The 26553-nt window shown below is 41.3% G+C and overlaps 1 protein-coding gene across 1 annotated transcript in view; it reads right to left on the bottom strand.

Moving 5' to 3' along the window:
* The window catches only part of GRIN2B (glutamate ionotropic receptor NMDA type subunit 2B), a 1039682-nt gene that overhangs the window by 12975 nt on the left and 1000154 nt on the right, over positions 1 to 26553 (bottom strand). Inside the window, exons 12-13 of the mRNA XM_073586666.1 lie at positions 23210 to 23397; positions 3504 to 3742 (exon numbers count right to left, since the gene is read on the bottom strand). Coding sequence (XP_073442767.1) covers positions 3504 to 3742; positions 23210 to 23397 — 427 coding nt within the window. The remainder of the gene's footprint in view (positions 1 to 3503; positions 3743 to 23209; positions 23398 to 26553) is intronic.

A 26553-nucleotide genomic window follows, 5' to 3' on the forward strand; every position in this document is an offset into this window, starting at 1 on the left:
GCCCATTGAGATCACTCTTACCAGGCATCCAGCCAGCATAGCTGAGTTGTGTCTAGAATGGAGCTTCTACTATGATGGATGATGTCACAGAAGATACTGGAGCCTCCATCATTACAGTACAGGAGCTCCTGTGTGCTGATAACTAAGAGCAGCGATGTATGGCAGGATGGGCTATATGTAGGGGCTGTGATAAGAGATATACTGTAAGATGGGACTCTGTATACAGGTGCTGAAACTAGCTGAGATGTGCTTTTTGCCTGTTGTTGAGAGGTTAGGGATGTGAAACTGCAAATGCATCCTCTCTATTTATGCATATGGTAGAGGATTATCTTCTGCTATATGCATTAATAGAGTGGAATGTATAGTTTTGAATCACTGATCTGTCAGATGCAGGCAACAAATAAAAGTCTCTACTTTTGTTATGGACATGTAATGGACAACTAAGCTTTGTTAGAACCAGCTAATATTTTAAAACACTTCAGCTATATTGCTCTAGATAGCAGAAGTTAAAATTGGTCAGACAATGTGAGAGTGCACAGAGGCATTAGGTGAATACTATACATAAATTAACATGATGATAAATTTGAGATGTGGGGCTAGTCAGGAGCACACAGGAGACAGAAGGGGGGATTGCAGCACAGAAGAGAAGCAATGCTGTAGGGAAGTTTAGTTTTAGCAGATAAGAATAAGGCTGCTCATTCTGATATGTGAAGATGTACACAGAGGAGCAAAAAGAGGTGACAAAAGATACAAAAGTACAAAAATAAATGTTATCTTGGGCTTAGTTTATATATTAAGAATAAGAAAGCATTTACTATGATTTGTGAAAAGTAATGCTATGCTGGGAATAACCCTTTAACAGTGTTATTTAAGCGTCTACCATTATAAAGCATTGTGGGCATTACTGGAATACAGGTCCATTTGGTAAGATTGCATATTATACAAAGGAATGCTCATGTATAGCTGCTATATCCTGTCCCCTTGTTCTGTCACTTGTGCAGCGCTAGTGACATTAACCCTTCCACTTCCTTAGGAAGTTTTAATTAATAAGAAATATTTTTTTTCCTGTTTTCTGTAATCTAAAATCTGGGAGCATCAGGTACATTCCAAAGTCCAAAAAATGTGGTTTCTGCAGGCCCATAATAAGAAATCATTGTGTACTATGCTTATTATGCTACCGTAGCACAATGTTTTACGTGGTCTATTTAACCCAATAATTATTTTTTAGACTTTTTCACACTTGTATCTTGTACATTAGTCTTTTAAATATTATATCTGACTTCAATAATTGTAATACATTTTTATCTCTTCAAAGCCTGCAGACACAATTATTGCAATTAAGCAGAGTCCATAGTTAATAGTTATGGAATATATCTATTATTAAGCTAATTAAATATAAAATGGTAAAAAAGGACATCTGGATATATTTCCATCCATTCTGTAGTTTGAAGAATAAAACCCTTTTAATGCATTATTTTTGCATTAAGTGTACTTTTAATGATACTGCTCCTTTCCATTGTGTGCTGTTCTGGCTTTTAATATGTTTAATGAATTCCCTTTACTTGACACCGCTCAACGTTTTTGATATATATATATATGTGGCGCCCCTGAGGCTCAGCCGCCACAGAGGTACTGCATCTCCTCCTGAGATGTGGTGCCCCACCATTCAGGTAAGTTGGAGGCTCCTGACCACGCTCCAACACTCGCACCCCACACAACAGAGTAGTTCAGCAAAGCCACATTGCGGCTCCTTGCTTAGAGAGAAGCAGAGCACCTTTGGTGGCTCCCTGCTTTGAACACTAAACGTGCTGGGAGGCGGGTGGAGTTGAGAATACATAAAAGAGCAGGAAGGTTTAGAATTTCAGTCAGTCAGTCAGTAGGTCAGTCTGAGGGAGGAAGTCACTCAGAGAGGAGTGAGGAAAGGAGATCCCTGGAAGAGGGATGGAGGAAGGAGTGCTGCAGCTGCCTCAGTGATCTGAGCCAGCTGGCACGGAAAAAGAAAGAAGGAGAAAGACATTGAACTGAAGCCTGAGCTTCCATAAGAAAGAAAGACAAGTACGGAACGTAGGAGTAAAAGGGAACACAGAGAACGTGGGTTAGAGGAAGAACCCTGCCTAGAAGTTCTAAGCGCAAGGCCGGGGCCCGGTCCCCGAGGTTGTACAGACACTAATGGTTCTGCAGCAGACACCGGTGGAGTAGTGGGCTGTAAATGCACTACTCCCATCTAAGACTTGGGGGCACAACAGCAACTTGGATATGAGCCGAGACTCAGGAGTAGAGAGTCCCCGAAGCAGGCTACAGCTGTCTGCCGTACAAGTAGAGTTCTTGGGAACATCTGTCAGGAGGTACTCCAGTGTAACTCAGTACTGGGAGTACTTCACACCTAAAGGTGCTATAGAGGAGACGTTCAGAAAGGCACATGTTGGTGGAGTGTTGGATGGGAGCATTCCATCTTGCCTGGAGGTTAACTGAGTCCCTGACCCGGAGGACACGGCACGGAGGCAGGCACATGTGTGTACTACAGACTGTGAGTAAAGCTTTGGAACTACAAGCCCTGGTGTCCTCCATTCATTCTTGCGCTAACACACTCAGCACCGCTACATCTGGGTACCAGCTCCTACACCACCTACGCCTCTCCTCTACCCCTACATCTATACTGCCCTGGGGCTACAGCTCCACCTGTGGGGAGCTTCGCCATCTTGGCTGCAACACACCACCAGCGCCAGAGGGTCTGCATGCAGCGTTGGCCTAACATCTCACTTGCCGAACACCACAGGTGGCGTCACAAACTATTCCATTAACTACATTCCACCATTCAAACTCCCCCTATTAATTTGGCTCCCAGGGCCACGGACCGGGTCACTGCCGCTGTGACACATCCCGCCAACACCGGCCCGGTACCGAGTACCCCACGGCCCTGGGAGGGCGACCCATATAAATATATATATCCATTTTTTTCTTATTTAGCATTATCATTGCGGTTTTTAACTTTACATGCTTTGATATGGTATTCCTGATTTTTATATCTATTCTTTATTAAGTGTCTGATGATTTTTGATAACTTTAATTTTCTAGCAAAGTAGTTGTTTTTTGTCTGGGATCACTGAATAATTCTTAATACATTTCTAAAAATGCCACAGAATAATCATAGTATATTGTGGGCTAGTATTTCCAAATAAAAGGCATTTTTCATGCTATCATCTAGAGTAAAAGTATGCCATTCAATAAAATTTAGTTCTATAATGAAGGACAAAAATAAATTGTCACAAGGTTTATTTTTTTAGCTTCCTGCTGTATATCTACTCGATTGGCCAAGACAGCAACACTAGTAAGTACTATGGGTAACTGCAGTAAATTTCTCAGCAATTCCACGTCAGTCACTGAAGTTGTTTTCTTGACTGCCTAACAATTTGTCGGAAAAATCATGTCCTATATATTGGGATAAAATCTATTGACCTAAGAATATGAAGGACAATAAAATGTCTGCCATGTTTTGTACTTACCCTGCTGACAGAAAACACCAGGCCTGGCTTTCCAGAACAAACGCCCATAAAGCAGTGGCGGAACTGCCAAAAGAAGAGGTGCTCCATTATGAATGTGATGAGACTTAGAGCCATAGCGGCGCCCAGCATGTAAAAGACTCCAGCCATGTTGTCAATATCCAGCTGACTGCTCATCACCTCGTTCTTCTCATTATGGCAAATGCCAGTTAACCAGAGGGCTTCTAGCTCCTCCATTTCCCCTAAAAATGTAAAAATCATGTCACATTAAAAATGGAAAACCAGTCTTTATAACGAAAACCAGCCATGTGATATTCAGTTACTTAGTGCAATATTTATCGCTCTGCATTATATCTTTCATGATTATATATATATATATATATATATATATATATATATATATATATACACAGCGTGGGGAAATAAGTATTTGATACACTGACGATTTTGCAAGTTTTCCCACCTACAAAGAATAGAGAGGTCTGTAATTGTTATCATATGTACAATTCAACTGTGAGAGGCAGAGCCTAAAAATAAACGACAGAAAATCACATTGTATGATTTTTAAATAATTAAATGGCATTTTATTGCATGAAATCAATGTTTGATCACCTACCAAACAGCAAGAATTCTTGCTCTCACAGAAGTGTTAGTTTTTCTTTAAGAAGCCCTCCTACTCTGCACTCATTACCTGCATAACTTGTGCCTGTCTGAACTCAACTTGATTTGCATGGAATAATATACTACTGTACATGTCACTTAAGCTTATTTGCATAATCTAATTATCACCTGAACTTCTTAACACCTGATTTGTCAGCTGACACCCACAAGGGTGTATATAATGGCTTGAATTCAGGGCATATGGTATACTTACTGTATGCTTTGACTGATGAAGTGGCAAGTAGTGCTCTGAAACGCATAGAAATACATTTTAAAGCTTTAAAATAATCTACGTTTCTACCCTTCATTGGATGACTGGATGACACTGGACAGCGTATAACAAATCACCTGAAATCTAAATTTTATTTTTTTTCCTGTATGAACTTGATACCTATAAAAGACACCTGTCCACACAATTAATCACACTCCAACTTCTGCACCATGTCAAAGACCAAAGAACTGTCTAAGGACACCAGGAACAAAAGTGTAGACCTGCATAGGCCTGTGATGGGCTACAGGACAGTAAGCTAGCAGCTTGGTGAGAAGGCAACAATTGTTGGCACAATTATTAGAAAATGGAAACCTTGAATGAAACCTTACTTCTTAGACCCTAGTCCAGAGCCTCTCACCTTGCCAAATCAGATCTCATACTTTGCACTGACGAGAGCCAACAGCTCGAAACACCGTGTCTGCAAATTGAGATTCTGATTTGGCTTGTATCCTAAGTCATACTACAAGACTCGTTAAAGGGTTGATTGTGACTTGTAGGATCGCTACTACCAATAGGTGGCGCTGTAGAGTAAAAGTCCTCTTTCTTTCTGAAGAGGCAATTTGCATATTATTTTCCCAGAGGAGCATTGCACGGCGAATAAGTCTCCTTACCTTGACAAGCCACAGCTGGCATGTCACTCTCCGCAAGGAGAAACCTTACTTCTTAGACCCTAGTCCAGAGCCTCTCACCTTGCCAAATCAGATCTCATACTTTGCACTGACGAGAGCCAACAGCTCGAAACACCGTGTCTGCAAATTGAGATTCTGATTTGGCTTGTATCCTAAGTCATACTACAAGACTCGTTAAAGGGTTGATTGTGACTTGTAGGATCGCTACTACCAATAGGTGGCGCTGTAGAGTAAAAGTCCTCTTTCTTTCTGAAGAGGCAATTTGCATATTATTTTCCCAGAGGAGCATTGCACGGCGAATAAGTCTCCTTACCTTGACAAGCCACAGCTGGCATGTCACTCTCCGCAAGGAGAAACCTTACTTCTTAGACCCTAGTCCAGAGCCTCTCACCTTGCCAAATCAGATCTCATACTTTGCACTGACGAGAGCCAACAGCTCGAAACACCGTGTCTGCAAATTGAGATTCTGATTTGGCTTGTATCCTAAGTCATACTACAAGACTCGTTAAAGGGTTGATTGTGACTTGTAGGATCGCTACTACCAATAGGTGGCGCTGTAGAGTAAAAGTCCTCTTTCTTTCTGAAGAGGCAATTTGCATATTATTTTCCCAGAGGAGCATTGCACGGCGAATAAGTCTCCTTACCTTGACAAGCCACAGCTGGCATGTCACTCTCCGCAAGGAGAAACCTTACTTCTTAGACCCTAGTCCAGAGCCTCTCACCTTGCCAAATCAGATCTCATACTTTGCACTGACGAGAGCCAACAGCTCGAAACACCGTGTCTGCAAATTGAGATTCTGATTTGGCTTGTATCCTAAGTCATACTACAAGACTCGTTAAAGGGTTGATTGTGACTTGTAGGATCGCTACTACCAATAGGTGGCGCTGTAGAGTAAAAGTCCTCTTTCTTTCTGAAGAGGCAATTTGCATAGAAAATGGAAGAGATACAAGATCGCTGTCAATCTTCCTCGGTCTAGAGCTCCATACAAGTTCTTCCTCATGGGGTAAGGATGATTTTGGGAAAGGTCAAAAGTCAGTCCAGAACTACACAAATTCCAGAACATGTCCAGGCCCATTTGAAGTTCACCAATGAACATCTGGATGATCCAGAGAAGACATGGGAGAAGGTTATGTGGTCAGATAAGACCAAAATAGAATTTCTTGCTGTGTTTAGATGAAGAAAGATGAGTACAACCCCAAGAACACTATCCCAACCATGAAGCATGGTGGGGGAAATATCATACTTTGAGGGTGCTTTTTTGCAAAGAGGACAGTATGACTGCACTGTATTGAAGGTAGGATGGATGGGGTCATGTATCACAAGATTTTGCCAACAACCTCCTTCCTTCAGTAAGAGCATTAAAGATGGGTCGTGTCTGGGTCTTTCAGAATGACAATGACCCAAAACACACAGCTAGTGCAACTAAGGAGTGGATCCATAAGAACCATTTCAAGGTCTTGGAGTGACCTAGCCAGTCTGCAGACCTGAACCCAATAGAAACTCTTTGGAGGGAGCTAAAACTCAATGTCCTGAAAGATCTGGAGAAGATATTAATGGAGGAGTGGGGCAAAATCCCCGCTGCAGTGTGTGCAAATTTGGTCACGAAATACAGGAAACGTCTGACCTCTATAATTTCAAGCAAAGGTTTCTGTACCAAATATTAAGTACTGTATTTCTATTGTATCAAATACTTATTTCATGCAATAAAATGCAAATTAATTATGTAAAATTCATACAATGCCATATACTGGATTTTTTTAAACATTCTGTCTATCACAGTAGAAGTATATACATGATAAAAATTACAGACCTCTCCATTCGTTGCAAGTGGGAAAACTTGCAAAATCGGCAGTGTATCAAATATATATTTATAGTAGATCAGAAAACATTCAAATTCGCCAGTATGCATGTTTTTTTCCTGGAACTTCAATTTGCCAAGAAGTTATACTCCACAAATCTAATGTCCATTATTAACCCCTTAACCCCCAAGGGTGGTTTGCACGTTCATGACTGGGCCAATTTTTACAATTCTGACCAATGTCCCTTTATGAGGTCATAACTCTGGAACGCTTCCATGGATCCTGGTGATTCAGACATTGTTTTCTCGTGACATATTGTACTTCATGTTAGTGGTAAAATTTCATTGACATAACTTGCGTTTATTTGTGAAAAAAATGGAAATTTGGCGAAAATTTGGAAAATTTTGCAATTTTCCAACTTTGAATTTTTATGCCCTTAAATCACAGAGATATGGCACACAAAAAACTTTAAGTAACATTTCACACATGTTTGCTTTACATCGGCACAATATGGGAACCAAAATTTTTTTTGTTAGGAAGTTATAAGGGTTAAAAGTTGACCAGCAATTTATGATTTTTACAACACCATTTTAGTTTTAGGGACCACATCACATTTGAAGTCACTTTGAGGGGTCTATATGATAGAAAATACCCAAAACTGACACCATTCTAAAAACTGCACCCCTCAAGGTGCTCAAAACCAGATTCAAGAAGTTTATTTACCCTTCAGGTGCTTCACTGGAATTTTTTGAATGTTTAAAAAAATGAACATTTAACTTTTTTTCACAAAAAAAATTACTGCAGGTCCAATTTTGCTAAGGGTAACAGGAGAAATTGGACTGCAAACATTATTGTGCAATTTGTCTTGAGTACATTGATACCCCACATGTGGGGGTAAACCACTATTTGGGCGCATGGCAGAGCTCGGAAGGGAAGCAGCGCCATTTGACTTTTTTGGCTGGAATTGAGATTGGATGCCATGTCGCGTTTGGAAAGCCCCCGATGTGCCAAAACAGTGGAAACCCCCACAAATGACACCATTTTGAAAACTAGACCCTCCAAGGAACTTATCTAGATGTGTGGTGAGAACTTTGAAGCAACAAGGGCTTCACAGAAGTTTATAACGTACAGCCGTAAAATTAAAAAATCATATTTTTCCCACAAAAATGATCTTTTCACCCCCAATTTTTATGTTCCCAAGGGTAACAGGACCCCAAAAGTTATTGTGCAATTTGTTCTGAGTATGCTGATCCTCGACATGTGAGGGTAAATCACTATTTGGGCGCATGGCAGAGCTCAGAAGGGAAGCAGCGCCATTTGACTTTTTTGGCTGGAATTGAGATCGGACGCCATCCCGCATTTGGAAGGCCCCTGATGTGCCAAAACAGTGGAAACCCCCCCCAAAATGACACCATTTTGGAAACTAGACCCCCCAAGGAACTTATCTAGATGTGTGGTGAGCACTTTGAACCCCCAATTGCTTCACAGAAGTCTATAACGCCCGAGCGTGAAAATAAAAAAATCATATTTTTTCCACAAACATGACCTTTTAGTCCCCAATTTTTTTATTTTCCCAAGGGTAAGAGGAGAAATTGGACCCCAAAAGTTGTTGTTCAATTTGTCCTGAGTACGCTGATATCCCATATGTGTGAGAAAACTACTGTATGGGAACACGTCGGGGCTCAGAAGGAAGTAGTGACGTTTTGGAATGCAGACTTTGATGGAATTGTCTGTGGGTGTCATGTTGCCCTTGGAGAGCCCCTGATGTGCCTAAACTGTGGAAACCCCCCGCAAGTGATCCCATTTTGTAAACTAGACACCCCAAAGAACTTATCTAGATGTGTGGTGAGCACTTTGAACCCCCAAGTGCTTCACAAGTTTATAACGCCCGGGCGTGAAAATAAAAAATCATATTTTTTCCACAAACATGAATTTTTAGTCCCCAATTTTTTTATTTTCCCAAAAGGTAAGAGGAGAAATTGGACCCCAAAAGTTGTTGTCCAATTTGTCCTGAGTACGCTGATATCCCATATGTGGGAGAAAACTACTGTATGGGCACACGTCAGGGCTTGGAAGGGAAGTAGTGACGTTTTGGAATGCAGACTTTGATGGAATGGTCTGTGGGTGTCATGTCACATTTGGAGAGCCTCTGATGTGCCTAATGTGTTGAAATCCCCACAAGAGACCCCATTTTGGAAACTAGACCCCCCCCAAGGAACTTATTTAGATGTGTGGTGAGCACTTTGAACCCCTAAATGCTTCACATAAGTTTATAACGTAGAGCCATAAAAATAAAAAAATCATATTTTTTCCCACAAAAATGATATTTTTGCTGCCAATTTTTTATTTTCCCAAGGGTAACAGGAGAAATTGGACCCCAAAAGTTGTTGTGCAATTTGTCATGAGTAGGCTGATACCCCATATGTGGGGGTAAACCACTGTTTGGGGGCATGGCAGAGCTTGGAAGAGAAGGAGCACCGCTTGACTTTTTCAACGCAGAATTGGCTGGAATTGAGATCAGACGCTATGTTGCGTTTGGAGAGCACCTGATGTGCCCAAACAGTGGAAACCCCCAGTTGTAACTCTAACCCTAACCCCAACACACCCCTAACCCTAATCTCAGCCCTAACCCTAGCCCTAGCCCTAACCTTAACCCTAGCCCTAACCCTAATGGGAAAATGGAAATAAATACTTTTTTAAATTTTATTATTTTTCCCTAACTAAGGGGGTGATAAAGGGGGGTTTGATTTACTATTTATGGCGGGTTTTTATGTTTGACAGCTGTCATACGCTAAAAGACGCTTTTTATTGTAAAAATAGTTTTTGCATCACCATATTTTCAGAGCTATAATTTTTCCATATTTTGCCCCACCAAGTCATGTGAGGCCTTATTTTTTGTAGGACGAGTTGTCGTTTTTATTGGTACCATTTTCGGGCACATGACATTTTTTGATTGCTTTTTATTCCGCAGTTCATGAATTTCTTTTGGGGGGGTGCGTTTACATCATTCCACTTGTGGTAAAATTGATAAAGCGGTTTTATTCTTCGGGTCAGTATGGTTACAGCGATACCTCATTTATGTCGTTTTTTTATGTTTTGGTGCTTTTATGCAATGAAAACAATTTTATATAAAAAATAATTATTTTTGCATCGCTTTATTCTGCGAGCTATAACTTTTATATTTTTTCACTGATGATGCTGTATCACGGCTCGTTTTTTGCGGGACAAGATGATGTTGTCAGCGGTACCATGGATATTTATATCCGTCCTTTTCATCGCGCGTTATTGCACTTTTTGTTTGGCAGAATGATGATAAAACATTATTTTTTGCTTTGTTTTTTATTTTTATTTTTTAAGGGGTTCACTAAAGGGGTTAACTAGTGGGACAGTTTTATAGGACGGGTCGGTATGGACGCGGCGATAGTAAATATGTGTACTTTTATTGTTTTTTTTTTTATTTCCAAAAAATGAATTTATTAGGGATTATTATTTTTTTATAATTTATTTAGTGATTTTTTATAAATTATTTTTACACTTTTTTTTACTTTATTACTTGATCCCAGGGGGGACATTATTGTGAAGTGTCAAATCGCTGATCTGACACTTCACACAGCACTGTGTCAGTTCAGCGATCTGACAGGCGCTGCAACAGGCTTGCTCATGCCTGCGTTCTGCAGGCACTGAGGAAGCCGCCTCCCTGCAGACCCCCGAAGGCCCCCACGGCCATCTTGGATCCGGGGGCCTGCAGGGAAGGAGACCGTCGGAGCAGCGCAGCACATTGCGCTGCTCCGGTTGTCTCAGGGAAGCACGGACAGAGCCCCCTACCTGCCGATGCTTCTCTAATCCCCCGGTACACTGTGATCATGTTTGATCGTAGTGTGCCAGGGGTTAACGTGCCGGGGCGGTACGTGACCGCCCCTGACACATAGTGCCGTGTGTCAGTTGTGATAATCAGCTGGCACCCGGCCACGATCAGCGGCGCTCCCCACGAGGGCACCGCTGATCGCGATGACGTACTATCCCATCCCCGGTCATAGGGGTCCGGGTCCCGTGGACGGGATAGTACATCAGATATCAGAAAGGGGTTAAGCTATGGAGTCAGAGAGGTGAGCATTAAGGTGAGTATGGGTTTTTATTATGTGTTTCTTTTAGCCTTTTGATGACTTTTGATGGTTCAAAAACGGTCAGTAGTTTCCATTTTGCCATATTTGAGAGGAAGCAAATTACAAAAAGTCCACATTTTGGCAATGCAACTTTTTGTAAAATTTGAGTAGAATTCACTTCCACTCTAATTTATTTACTTATGTGTGATATCTATATTTAATATATATATATATATATATATATACAGTTGTGGCCAAAAGTATTGACACCCCTGCAATTCTGTCAGATAATACTCAGTTTCTTCCTGAAAATGATTGCAAACACAAATTCTTTGGTATTATCTTCATTTAATTTGTCTTAAATGAAAAAACACAAAAAGAATTGTCCTAAAGCCAAATTGGATATAATTCCACACCAAACATAAAAAAATGGGTGGACAAAAGTATTATTACTGTTCGAAAAATCATATGATGCTTCTCTAATTTGTGTAATTAACAGCACCTGTAACTTACCTGTGGCACCTAACAGTTGTTGGCAATAACTAAATCACACTTGCAGCCAGTTGACATGGATTAAAGTTGACTCAACCTCTGTCCTGTGTCCTAGTGTGTACCACATTGAGCATGGAGAAAAGAAAGAAGACCAAAGAACTGTCTGAGGACTTGAGAAACCAAATTGAGAGGAAGCATGAGAAATCTCAAGGCTACAAGTCCATCTCCAAAGACCTGAATGTTCCTGTGTCTACCGTGCACAGTGTCATCAAGAAGTTTAAAGCCCATGGCACTGTGGCTAACCTCCCTAGATGTGGACGGAAAAGAAAAATTGACAAGAGATTTCAACGCAAGATTGTGCGGATGTTGGATAAAGAACCTTGACTAACATCCAAACAAGTTCAAGCTGCCCTGCAGTCCGAGGGTACAACAGTGTCAACCCGTACTATCCGTCGGTGTCTGAATGAAAAGGGACTGTATGGTAGGAGACCCAGGAAGACCCCACTTCTTACCCCGAGACATAAAAAAAGCCAGGCTGGAGTTTGCCACACAGCAATGGCATAAAGTGAGACTAGGGACTTTTTTTTTTTTTTAAGTGGCGGAGGAATACAGTGCGGAAGGATACCTACCTTCCGTCATTGGATTCCTGCAGCCCGTAGAGAACGGCAGCATCAGCTGATGCTGCAGTTCTCTACCCAAGATCGTCGTGGGACACACTCGTGGACTGCTTCGGATCGTGGGTGAGTATTTTTGTGGTTTGTTATGTTAATATTTATTCCGGAAAAGACAATGGCTTCGGGGAACAATGTGACAAGTATTGGTAAGTATGTTACTCTATGTTATATGTACTGTATGTCTATGTATGTATTGTATGAATGTATTGTATGTATGTAGTATATATGTGGTATGTATGTAGCATGTAGTATGTATGTAGTATGTATGTAGCATGCATGTAGCATGCAGTATGTATGTAGCATGCATGTAGTATATATGTAGTATGTATGTAGCATGCATGTAGTATATATGTATGAATGTATGTAGCATGTAGTATGTATGTAGTATGTATGTGGTATGTATGTAGCATGTAGTATGTATGTAGTATGTATGTAGCATGCATGTAGTATGTATGTAGTATGTATGTAGTATATATGTAGTATGTATGTAGCATGTAGTATTATGTAGCATGCATGTAGTATATATGTAGTATATATGTAGCATGTAGCATGTATGTAGTATGTATGTGGTATGTATGTAGCATGTAGTATGTATGTAGCATGCATGTAGTATATACGTAGTATGTATGTAGCATGTAGTATGTATGTAGCATGCATGTAGTATATATGTAGTATGTATGTAGCATGTAGTATGTATGTAGCATGCATGTAGTATATATGTAGTATGTATGTAGCATGTAGTATGTATGTAGCATGCATGTAGTATATATGTAGTATGTAGCATGTAGTATGTATGTAGCATGCATGTAGTATATATGTAGTATGTAGCATGTAGTATGTATGTAGCATGCATGTAGCATGTACTATGTATGTAGCATGCATGTAGTATATATGTGTTATGTATGTAGCATGTAGCATGCATGTAGCATGCATGTAGTATGTATGTAGTATGTATGTAGTATATATGTGGTATGTATGTAGCATGTAGTATGTATGTAGCATGTAGTATGTATGTAGCATGCAGTATGTATGTAGCATGCATGTAGTATATATGTAGTATGTATGTAGTATATATGTAGTATGTATGTTGCATGTAGTATTTCTGTAGTATGAATGTAGCATGTATGTAGTATGTAGTATGAATGTAGCATGTATGTAGTATGCATGTTGTATGTATGTAGCATGTAATTTTTTTTTTTTTTTTTACATTCAACACATTAGCCGGATGATAGGACTATTACTGTCCCATCATTGGCTAATGTGTCAATCACTGTCATGGTAGCAGGCATCGCCCGATGGGACTTGTAGTCCCATCGGACGATGCCTGCACAGACCCCCGAAGCCTGCACAGACCACCGGCAGGCCGGCACAGCCCCCCGGCAGGTCGGCACAGCCCCCCGGAGCCTGCACAGACCACCGGCAGGCCGGCACAGCCCCCCGGCAGGCCGGCACAGCCCCCCGGAGCCTGCACAGCCCCCCGGCAGGCCGGCACAGCCCCCCGGCAGGCCGGCACAGCCCACCGGAGCCTGCACAGACCACCGGCAGGCCGGCACAGCCCCCCGGCAGGCCGGCACAGACCACCGGAGCCTGCACAGACCCCCTGGCAGGCCGGCACAGCCCCCCGAAAGGCCCGTACAGACCCCAGAGAGGCTGTACAAGGGCAGGAAAGGGTTTTTCTTATTCCGATACCGGAAGTCCCATAGACTTGAATGGGACTTCCGGTATCGGAATCGGCGATACCGATACTTTTTTTAAAGATCGGCCGATACCATCCGATACGATACTTTGAAGTATCGGACGGTATCGCTCAACTCTATTTAAGACAAATTAAATGAAGATAGTAATACCAAAGAATTTGTGCTTGCAATCATTTTCAGGAAGAAACTGAGTATTATCTTACAGAATTGCAGGGGTGTCAATACTTTTGGACACAACTGTATATATATATGGACATATATATATATATATGCATACATAGATGGATAGATAGATAGATAGATAGATAGATGAAAAAACTGAAGGCAGCACTCCTTTTCAAAGAGTAAAAAATGTGGTTTAATTTCAGACCCACATGGTAGGCGACGTTTCACCTCATGCAGAGCCTTTATCAAGCTTGATAAAGGCTCTGCATGAGCCAACACGTTGCCAACCATGTGGGTCTGAAATTAAACCACATTTTGTACTCACACACATTTTTTACTGTGAATTTTGGCTTTTGGGATAATTGCTTGGGAGGCCTGTGCACCTGAAGATTTTGGATTGTGCTGTTCCATTCTCTCTTGTTAGATAGATAGATAGATAGATAGATAGATAGATAGATAGATAGATAGATAAATAAATCAAAAATTACTCATGGGATAACATAGAATGCCTATTATATATATGTTTAAGAAATTTCTAGCAAAATGATTATCAATAATTAAAAATGATATTGGAGGCCAGAAGTTGGGGGAGGGGTGGTATACATACATATAAAGAAAATGACGCACATTCCATAGTAACATATGAACAATCATACAAAATCATTTCTCAAAGGGAGTAATATGCTTAATCTATACACGAAGGCTGAGAGTCAAAAACATACTTCAGGGTGGACGCCATTCCATAGAGGAATCTTTTTCCAATATTGTCTCCAGTTAACTGAAATCCAACTGTGCACAATGATATTTTGACATTTCACGCTACATGTATAGATTATCATTAATGCAGTGCCTTTGGAGAGTGAAGTCCATGGCTGAGCGCTAAGCTCCATCTCTCCAGGAGCACCATTCTAGCCACATTGTCTGCCTCTATGGTTAAGTATGGTATGCCCTTGGTCAAGTAAATGTAATACACCATCCAATAAAATCCATGGCCACAAATCACACAGATTTTTACTAGTCACATGAGAGGTAAGCCTTCTCTTGCAATGAATTGCAGAAAGCCTGACTAGGTATAATATTATGCAGTACAATGAAACATTCTGGACTGCAAATTGCACTTTACTATTAAAGCCCATACTAATCTCTTTTACTCTTCAGTCCACCCCAACATATTTTACACAGGTAGTGAATTTTCTTTAAAACTTTTGCAGCTGTAATCGCAGCAAAAGGTGGCGCAACAAAGTATTAAGTTAAAGGGGCCGAATAATATTGCAGGCCCCACTTTTCAGTTTTTGAATTTCCACAAAAATTTAAAATAACCAATAAATTTCGTTCAACTTCATAATTGTGTTCCACTTGTTGATTCTTCACCAAAAATTTACATTTGGTATCTTTATGTTTGAAGCATGATATGTGGGAAAAGGTTGAAATGTTCCAGGGGGCCAAATACTTTCGCAAGGCACTGTGTGTATATATATATATATACACTGCTCAAAAAATAACGGGAACACTAAGATACCACATAGTAGACATTTACTGAATGAAATATCGCAGCTGTTAATCTTTATTCATTACACAGTGGCATGCATTGAGAACAAGAAAACATAAAGAAGATCAATGTAAATCAAAATTAATATCCCATAGAGGTCTGGATTTGGAAGGATACTCAAAATCAAATTACAGGCTGATACAACTTCAGTGGACATGCTTCAAGAAAAGGAAATGATGTTCATGTTCAGTAGTGTGTGTGGCCTCCACGTGCCTGTTTGACCTCCTTACGACACCTGGGCATGCTCCTGATGAGTCGGCGGATGTTGTCATGAAGAATCTCCCCCCAGACCTGGACTAAAGCATCCGCCAACTCCTGGACCAACCTGACGTTGGTGGATGGAGCGAGACATGATGTCTCAGATGTGTTCAATCGGATTCAGGTCTGGGGAATGGGCGGGCTAGTCTATAGTTTCAATGCCTTCATCTTGCAGGAACTGCTGACACACTCCATCCACACAAGGTCTGACACTATCCTGCATTAGGAGGAACCCAGGGCCAACCGCACCAGCATATGGTCTCACAAGGGGTCTGAAAATCTCATCTCGGTACCTAATGGCAGTCAGGCTACCTCTGGCGAGCACATGGAGGGCTGTGTGGCCCTCCAAAGAAATGCCACCCCACACCATTACTGACCCACTGCCAAACCGGTCATGCTGAAGGATGTTGCAGGCAGCAGATCGCTTTCCATTGCGTCTCTAGACTCTGTCACGTCTGTCACATGTGCTCAGTGTGAACCTGCTTTCATCTGTGAAGAGCACAGGGCACCAGTGGCGAATTTGCCAATCCTGGTGTTCTGTGGCAAATGCCAAGTGTCCTGCACGGTGTTAGGCTGTGAGCACAACCCCCATCTGTGGACGTCGGGCAGTCAGACCATCCTCATGGAGTCGGTTTCTAACAGTTTGTGCAGACACATGCACATTTGTGGCCTGCTGGAGGTCATATTGCAGGGCTCTGGCAGTGCTTCTCCTGTTCCTCCTTGCACAAAGGCTGAGGTAGCGGTCTTGCTGCTGGGTTGTTGCCCTCCTAAGGCCCTCTCCACATCTGCTGGTGTACTGGCCTGTCTCCTGGTAGCGCCTTCAGTCTCTGGACACTATGCTGACAGACACAGCAAACCTTCTTGCCACAGCTCACATTGATGTGCCATCCTGGATGAGCTGCACTACCTGAGCCACTTGTGTGGGTTGTAGAGTCCGTCTAATGCTGCCATAAGTGTGAAAGCACAACCAACATTCAAAACTGACCAAAACACCAGCCAGAAAGCATTGGTACTGAGATGTGGTCTGTGGTCCCCACCTGCAGAACCACTCCTTTTTTGAGTGTGTCTTGATAATTGCCAATAATTTCCATCTTTTGTCTATTCCATTTGTACAATAGCATGTGAAATTGATAGTCAATCAGTGTTGCTTCGTAAGTGGACAGTTTGATTTCACATAAGTTTGATTTACTTGGAGTTATATTCTGTTGTGTAAGTGTTCCCTTTATGTTTTTGAGCAGTGTGTATATGTATATATATTTACAGTGGGGGAAAAAGTATTTAGTCAGCCACCAATTGCGCAAGTTCTCAAGTTCTCTCACTTAAAAAGATGAGAGAGGCTTGTAATTGACATCATAGGTAAATCACAACTATGAGAGTCAAAATGAGAAAACAAATACAGAAAATCACCTTGTCTGATTTGGCAAGATTTATTTTGCAAATTATGGTGGAAAAAAAGTATTTGGTCACCTAAAAACATGGGCAATGAAGATGAAGCGAGGATGGTTCTTTCAGCATGATAAAGATCCCAAGCACTCCGCCTGGGCAACGAAGGAGTAAATTCGTAAGAAGCATATGAAGGTCCTGGAGTGGCCTAGCCAGTCTCCAGATCTCAACCCCATAGGAAACCTTTGGAGGAATTTGAAAGTCCGTGTTGCCCAGCGACAGGCCCAATACATCACTGCTCTAGAGGAGATCTGTATGGATGAATGGGCCAACATACCACCAATAGTGTGTGCTAACCTTGTGAAGACGTACAGAAAACGTTTGACCTCTGTCATCGCCAAGAAAGGATAAATAATAAAATACTGAGATTAACTTTTGCTAATGACCAAATACTTATTTTTCACCATAATTTGCAAAAAAATCTTGCCAAATCAGACAAGGTGATTTGCTGGATTTGCTTTCTCATTTTTTTTTTCCAACATGTTTTATTGAATTAACCCCTTCACTACCAAGGGTGGCTTGCACGTTAACTCCCGTTCCAATTTTTACAATTCTGACTACTGTCCCTTTATGAGGTAATAACTCTGAAATGCTTCAATGGATCCCGGTCATTCTGACTTTGTTTTCTCGTGACATATTGTACTTGATGTTTGTGTAAAATTTCATTCAAATAATTTGCGTTTATTTGTGAAAAAAACGGAAATTTGGTGACAATTTTTAAAATTTCTCAATTTTCCAACTTTGAATTTTTATGCCCTTAAATCACAGAGATACGGCACACAAAAAACTTAATAAATAACATTTCACACATGTTTACTTTACATCAACACAATTTTGGAACCATAATTTTTTTTGTTAGGAAGTTATAAGGGTTAAAAGTTGACCAGCGATTTCTCATTTTTGCAACACCATTTTATTTTTACGGACCACATCACATTTGAAGCCACTTTGAGGGGTCTATATGATAGAAAATACCCAAAAGTGACACCATTCTAAAAACTGCACCCCTTAAGGTGCTCAAAACCACATTCAAGAATTTTATTAACCCTTCAGGTTCGTCACAGGAATTTTTTTGAATATTTAAAAAAAATGAACATTTAACTTTTTTTCACAAAAAAAATAATTCAGGTTCAATTTTTTTTATTTTACCAAGGGTAACAGGAGAAATTGGACTGCAAAAGTTATTGTGCAGTTTGTCCTGAGTATGCTGTTACCTGATATGTGGGGGGGAACCACTGTTTCGGCGCATGGCAGAGCTCAGAAGGGAAGGAGCGCCGATTGACTTTTTCAATGCAAAATTGGCTGGAATTCAGATCGGACGCCATGTCACGTTTGGAGAGCCCCTGATGTACCTAAACAGTGGAAACCCCCCACAAGTGACCCCATTTTGGAAACTAGACCCCCAAAGGAACTTATCTAGATGTGTGGTGAGAACTTTGAACCCACAAGGGCTTCACAGAAGTTTATAACATACAGCAGTACAATTAAAAAATCTTTTTTTCCACAAAAATGATCTTTTCACCCCCAATTTTTATTTTCCCAAGGGTAACAGGACCCTAAAAGTTATTGTACAATTTGTCCTGAGTACATTGATACCCCATATGTGGGTGTAAACAACTATTTGGGCACATGGCAGAGCTCAGAAGGGAAGCAGCGCCATTTGACTTTTTTGGCTGGAATTGAGATCGGACACCATGTCGCGATTGGAAAACCCCTGATGTACTAAAACAGTGGCAACCCCCCACAAATGACACCATTTTAGAAACTAGACCCCCCAAGGAACTTATCTAGATGTGTGGTGAGCACTTTGAACCCCCAAGGGCTTCATACAGCCGTACAATTAAAAAATCATATTTTTTAAACAAAAATGATCTTTTCACCCTCAATTCTTATTTTTCCAAGAGTAACAGGACCCTAAAAGTTATTGTGCAATTTGTCCTGAGTATGCTGATACCCCACATGTGGGGGTAAACCACTATTTGGGCGCATGGCAGAGCTTGGAAGGGAAGCAGCGCTATTTGACGTTTTTTGGCTGGAATTGAGATCGGACACCATGTCACGTTTGGAAAGGCCCTGATGTACCAAAACAGTGAAAACTCCCCACAAATGACACCATTTTGGAAACTAGACCCCCCAAGGAACTTATCTAGATGTGTGGTGAGCACTTTGAACCCCCCTGTGCTTCACAGAAGTTTATAATGCCCGGGCGTGAAAATAAAAAAAATTGTATTTTTTCCACAAACATGATCTTTTGGTCACCAATTTTTTTATTTTCCCAAGGGTACCAGGAGAAATTGGACCCCAAAAGTTGTTGTCCAATTTGTCCTGAGTACGCTGATACCCCATATGTGGGAGAAAACTACTGTATGGGCACACGTCAGGGCTCGGAAGGGAAGTAGTGACGTTTTGGAATGCAGACTTTGATGGAATTGTCTGCGGGTGTCATGTTGCTTTTGGAGAGCCCCTGATGTACCTAAACAGTGGAAACCCTCCACATGTGACCCCAGTTTGGAAACTAGACCCCCTAAGGAATTTATCTAGATATGTGTTGAGCACTTTGAACCCCCAAGTGCTTCACAGAAGTTTATAATGACCGGGTATGAAAATAAAAAAATCTCATTTTTTCAACAAACATGATCTTTTAGTCCCCATTTTTTTTATTTTCCCAAGGGTAACAGGAGAAATTGGACCCCATAAGTTCTTGTCCAATTTGTCCTGAGTACGCTGATACCTTATATGTGGGAGAAAACTACTGTATGGGCACACTTCGGGGCTCAGGAGGGAAGTAGTGACGTTTTGGAATGCAGACTTTGATGGAATGGTCTGCGGGTGTCATGTGCGTTTGGAGAGCCTCTGATGTACCTAAACTATTGAACCTCCCCACAAGTGACCCCATTTTAGAAACTAGACCCCCCACGGAACTTATCTAGATGTGTGGTGAGCACTTTGAACCCCCAAGTGCTTCACAGAAGTTTATAACGCCCGGGCGTGAAAATAAAAAGATCATTTTTTTCCAAAAAAATGATATTTTTGCCCCCAATTTTTTATTTTCCTAAGGGTAACAGGAGAAATTGGACCCCAATAGTTGTTGTCCAATTTGTCCTGAGTAGGCTGATACCCAATATGTGGGGGTAAACCACTTTTTGGGCGCATGGCAGAGCTTGGAAGGGAAGGAACACCATTTGACTTTTTCAATGCAGAATTGGTTGGAATTGAGATCAGACGCCATGTTGCATATGGAGAGCACCTGATGTGCCCAAACAGTGGAAACCCCCCCAATTATAACTCCAACCCTAACCCCAACACACCCCTAACCCTAATCTCAGCCCTAACTCTAGCCCACACCCTAGCCCTAACCCTAGCCCTAATGGGAAAATGGAAATAAATACATTGAAATAAATACATTTTCTTTTAATTTTATTATTTTTCCCTAACTAAGGGGGTGATAACCGGGGGTTTGATTTACTATTTATGGCGGTTTTAATGTTTGGCAGCTGTCACACGCTAAAAGACGCTTTTTATTGTAAAAATAGTTTTTGCATCACCACATATTGAGAGCTATAATTTTTCATATTTTGACTCACCGAGTCATGTGAGGTCTTATTTTTTGCGGGACGAGTTGACGTTTTTATTGGTATCATTTTCGGGCACGTGCCATCTTTTGAGCGCTTTTTATTCCGATTTTTTGGACGCAGAATGAACAAAAACCAGCGTTTCATGAAATTCTTTTGGGGGGGCGCTTACACCGTTCCGCCTGCGGTAAAATTGATAAAGCGCTTTTATTCTTCGGGTCAGTACGGTTACAGCGATACCTCATTTAGGTCGTTTTTTTTATGCTTTGGCGCTTTTATGCAATGAAAACAATTTTATATAAAAAATAATAATTTTTGCATCGCTTTATTCTGTGAGCTATAACTTTTTTATTTTTTGCTGATGATGCTGTATGGCAGCTCGTTTTTTGCGGGACGAGATGACGTTTTCAGTGGTACCATGGATATTTATATGCGTCTTTTTGATCGCACGTTATTGCACTTTTTGTTTGGTGCTGTGATAATAAATCATTATTTTTTGCTTCGTTTTTTATTTTTATTTTTTAAGGGGTTCGCTAAAGGGGTTAACTAATGGGACAGTTTTATAGGGCGGGTCGTTACGGATGCGGCGATACCAAATATGTGTACTTTTATTGTTTTTTTTTTATTGCCAAAAAATGAATTTATTTGGGAGTATTTTTTTTTTTATTTATTTAGCGATTTTTTTAAAATTATTTTTACACTTTTTTTTTTTTTTAACTTTATTACATTGTCCCAGGGGGGACATAACTGTCATGTGACAGATCGCTGCCGATGCTTCCCTTTAATCCCCGGTATACCGTGATCGTATTTGATTGCGGTGTGCAAAGGGTTAACGTGTCGGGGGCCATCCGTGACCGCCCCTGACACATTGTGCCGCGTGTCAGCTGTGATAATCAGCTGACACCCGGCCGCGATCAGCGGCGCTCACCACGTGGGCGCTGCTGATCGCTATGACGTAATATTCCGTCCATGGGAATTAGGTCCAGGGTGACATGGACGGAATATTACGTCCATTGTAGGAAAGGGGTTAAAGAACATTACAATAAAAGATAATCATGCAAGTCTTGAAGTAATAAGCTATTTGACAGGTGTAAAACTCACAATATTGGTTTAAAGAGCATTACCAAAAAGTAAGTCATACATGAAGGAATCCAGCTTATTTGATGCTTATTTGACAGGCATAATACTCATAAATATCCCCCACCTCCCTTAACCCTCCCATCCCCCCCAACATATGAACCCCTTATATGAGTCTGCATTTGATTAACGATCAACAAGCTCAAGGAATAGGATTATGTCCGCTAACTTTCCGAAGAACATACCACTGGGTTTTCAAAATGTGTCCTTAGTGTGTCCCTGGTGTCTTGAGACAGTGATGGGATGAACAATGACCATGTACTTAAAAACTTCCCAGTCAATTTCTCTTTATTTGTCAGGGTGTCTAACCAGTCCATTCGAAAAATGTACATTATTTTGGAGTAAATGAGAGATTTGGGTGGTGGCAATGGATTTAGCCAGTGTTGGAAAATGATTTTTCTGGTAGCTGAGGCCCATATTATCAACATAGCCTTAAAATGTTTTGGGAATTTGTGTTGAGAGCTGTCTAAAACATTAAATATTGCCCATTGCGGCATCAAAGGAAATGATATCCCTCCAAAATTCTGCAGTTCGGTGTGGATAGACTGCCATAGTTGTTGCACTTTGGGACATCCCCACATGTGAAGAAATATGTCTGTGTTTCCTGTCCTGTATTTGGAGCATGTGAATGTGCCCGCTGGAGACATCCGAGACTTAATGTGTGGAGTAATATAAGCTCTATGAAGGCGTAATAAAGACATGTCTGCATAACTGCTGGAGGGGAACACCTTCTGTTGCATCAAAGTGGCATCTAAGATTTCCCCAACTGTGATGTTCTGTATATCATTAACCCATCATGGTGGGCCTGTCATTTTGCCCTCCCATGACCATTGCTTACGCAACAATGTGTAGATACTGCTTGTCAAGGCTATCTGCAACCTGGCGGTCCTAAGGAAGCCATCCAAAATGTTCCTCCCTCTATCTCCACCCCTAGTTGCTATAATTTCAAAGTTAAGCTCCTTGCTTGAAGAAAAAGGAAGGGCTTGTTTGCAAATGTTGGGAAATGTTGTGCTGCTATGTCAAATGCAAGCGTGGAGAATCTTGGTTTCTCATTTTGATTCTGATAGTTGTGGTCTACCTATGATGTCAATTACAGGCCTCTCTCATCTTTTTAAGTGGGAGAACTGCATAATTGTTGGCTGATATGTATTACAAGGGTTTTTACTATACGTACAGAGAACAGAAAATAAGAAATATGAAATACATACATAAAATCATCTCGCTGCTATAGTTACTGGCAGCCATGAGGAACTACATACCGTCACCGAATAGTTGCAGGATTGCCAGGTCAATCTGTCTTTTCCATCCAGAATCCTTTTGGATAGCAATACCATAACCGGTGGATGCAAAAACTTTGCCGCTACCAATAGTCACTAGTTTGCAGCCTTCATCCCTCCCGGCCATGTAGTTCAGTACAGCAGCATCATAAATAAAGGCGTCCAGTTTACTATAATATAAGACATGAAATTGTCATAAGCAATGTTTGAGTATTGATTTACTTGAAGGCAATCTTTTCTTGATGAAATAATTTATTTAAAAACAATTTATAAAAATATTTGGAACTTGACTTAAAATATCTATGCTTTACACGGCGGTTATTGCGCAATTTACCTTCGTGACTTACACTGATGATTATAGTTTTAAAATTCAGCATACCCACGTTGCGGATTGTATGCGTTTTTGCAGCAAAAACGCCGCAAAAACACATACAGAATGCACCACATACATTACTATGGCATTCCGCACATGCTGTGCTAATGCTGCATTTTTTTCTGCGGTGGAATCGCATAGCGGAAAAAAACGCAGCAGGATCATCATTTTTCTGGAATCGCCGCGATTCCCCACCCATAGGAATGCATTGATCCACTTACTTTCCGCATGTGGCTATGCCCACCATGCATAAAGTGAGCGGATCATGTGCGGTTGGTACCCAAGGCCTGGAGGAGAGGAGACTGTACTCCAGGCCCTGGGTACCATATACCTGTAAAAAAAGAGAATTAAAATAAAAAATCGGGTTATATTCACCTTCTGGCGTCCCGCGCAGCCTTACCGATGCTCCCGCCAACTCCCGTTCCTAGTAATGCCTTGCGGCAAGGACCTGTGATGACGTAGTGTTCTCGTGAGACCGCTACAGTATCGCGAGACTGCTATGTCATGAAAGGTCTCAGCAGCAAGGCATCGCTGGGAACGGGAGCATCGCTGAAGCCTGGGGACGCCGGAAGGTGAGAATATCACAATTTTTTATTTTTTTTAATTATTTTTAACATTCTATCTTTTACTATTGATGCCGCATAGGCAGCCTCAATAGTAAAAAGTTGGTCACACTTTTCAAACACTATGTTTGACAAGTGTGACCAACCTGTCAGTCACATTCCAAGCGATGTTTCAAATCGCTTGGAATGCGCTTGAATTCTGCACGTGAAAATTTCGTGCAAAACTCTTGTTTTCCCACGGCGGGAGTTGCGGAAATGCTGCGGAAATTTCCGCAGCATCTCTGCAATGTGAGTACATAGCCTAACAGTTAATACAAAAGAAATCCTGAGATTTGCAATATATTCCAACAGCGGATTATTCTTCGGCTGCAGCTGGACTAACAATGATCTCTGCTGCACACCGGCAGGGACTGTGCTCCTGTATTCCGCAAAGGTAGCCTTGCTGCAATGCTATTGATTACAATATCTGTCACACGTGTATATCCACAGATGAAATGAAGTGGTGAACGTTCGAGCTGTATACTTTTTATTCACATACCCATTATAACCCATGGTGCAATTCACATGTCCATGTTTTTACATGAACCGTGTGTCGATACAAAACACACGGAGGCATGTCATTTTTTTTCTGGCAGCAGGGAGACAAGAGCCAAAAGAAATCTATTGTTACAGGCCACATACAGCACACGGATGACATATGTGTGCTGCCTGTGTATGACATTGCAAAGGATAGGAAAAGCTTTGACCTTTATTTTTTGACCCATCCATGAAAGACACTGATGACACACTACAGTCATTGCCAAAAGTTTAGAGAATGACACAAATATTAATTTTTACAAAGTCTACTGCTTCATTTTTTCTAATGGCAATTTGCATATACTCCAGAATGTTATAAAGAGTGATCAGCTTAACAGCAATTACTTGCAAAGTCAATATTTGCCTAGAAAATGAACTTTATCCCCCAAAACACATTTCAACATTATTGCAGCCCTGCCGTAAAAGGACCAGCTAACATCGTTTCAGTGATTGCTCCATTAACACAGGTGTGGGTGTTGATGAGGACAGGGCTGGAGATCAATCTGTCATGATTAAGTAAAAATGACACCACTGGACACTTTAAAAGGAGGCTGGTGCATGGCATCATTGTTTCTCTTCTGTTAACCATGGTTATCTCTAAAGAAACACGTGCAGTCATCATTGCACTGCACAAAAATGGCCTAACAGGGAAGAGTATCGCAGCTAGAAAGATTGCACCTCAGTCAACAATCTATCACATCATCAAGAACTTCAAGGAGAGAGGTTCGCTTGCTGCCAAAAAGGCTCCAGGGCGCCCAAGAAAGACCAGCAAGTGCCAGGACCGTCTCTTAAAAGTGTTTCAGCTGCAGGATCGGGCTACCAGCAGTGCAGAGCTTGCTCAGGAATATCAGCAGGCAGGTGTGAGTGCATCTGCACGGCACTGTGAGGCGGAGACTCTTGGAGCAAGGCCTGGTCTCAAGAGGGCAGCAAAGAAGCCACTTCTCTCCAGAAAAAACATCATGGACAGACTGATATTCTGCAAGAGGTACAGGGAGTGGACTGCTGAGGATTGGGCTAAAGTCATTTTCTCTGATGAATCCCCTTTTCGATTGTTTGGGACATTTGGAAAACGGCTTATTCGGTGAAGACCAGGTGAGCGCTACCACCAGTCTTATCTCATGCCAACTGTCAAGCATCCTGAAACCATTCATGTGTGGGGTTGCTTCTCAGCCAAGGAAATGGGCTCTCTCTCAGTCTTGCCTAAAAACACAGCCATGAATAAAGAATGGTACCAGAATGTCCTCCAAGAGCAACTTCTCCCAACCGTCCAAGAGCAGTTTGGCGATCAACAATGCCTTTTTCAACATGATGGAGCACCTTGCCATAAAGCAAAGGTGATAACTAAATGGCTCAGGGAACAAAACATAGAGATTTTGGGACCATGGCCTGGAAACTCCCCAGATCTTAATCCCATTGAGAACTTGTGGTCAATCATCAAGAGACGGGTGGACAAACAAAAACCTTCAAATTCAGACAAAATAAAAGCATTGATTTTGCAAGAATGGACTGCTATCAGTCAGGATTTGATCCAGAAGTTGATTGAGAGCATGCCAGGGAGAATTGCTGAGGTCCTGAAGAAGAAGGGTCAACACTGCAAATATTGGCTTGCTGCATTAACTCATTCTAACTGTCAATATAACCTTTTGTTACTCATAATATGATTTCAATTATATTTCTGTATGTGATAAAAACATCTGACAAACACACATAAAAACCAGAGGGCAGCAGATCATGTGAAAATATAATATTTGTGTCATTCTCTAAACTTTTGGCCATGACTGTAATGGAAAAAACAGATACACGGATGACACAGA

The sequence above is a fragment of the Dendrobates tinctorius genome, unplaced genomic scaffold (genome assembly GCF_039654945.1).
Source record: "Dendrobates tinctorius isolate UK_male_01 unplaced genomic scaffold, ASM3965494v1 ptg000094l, whole genome shotgun sequence".
NCBI lineage: Eukaryota > Metazoa > Chordata > Amphibia > Anura > Dendrobatidae > Dendrobates > Dendrobates tinctorius.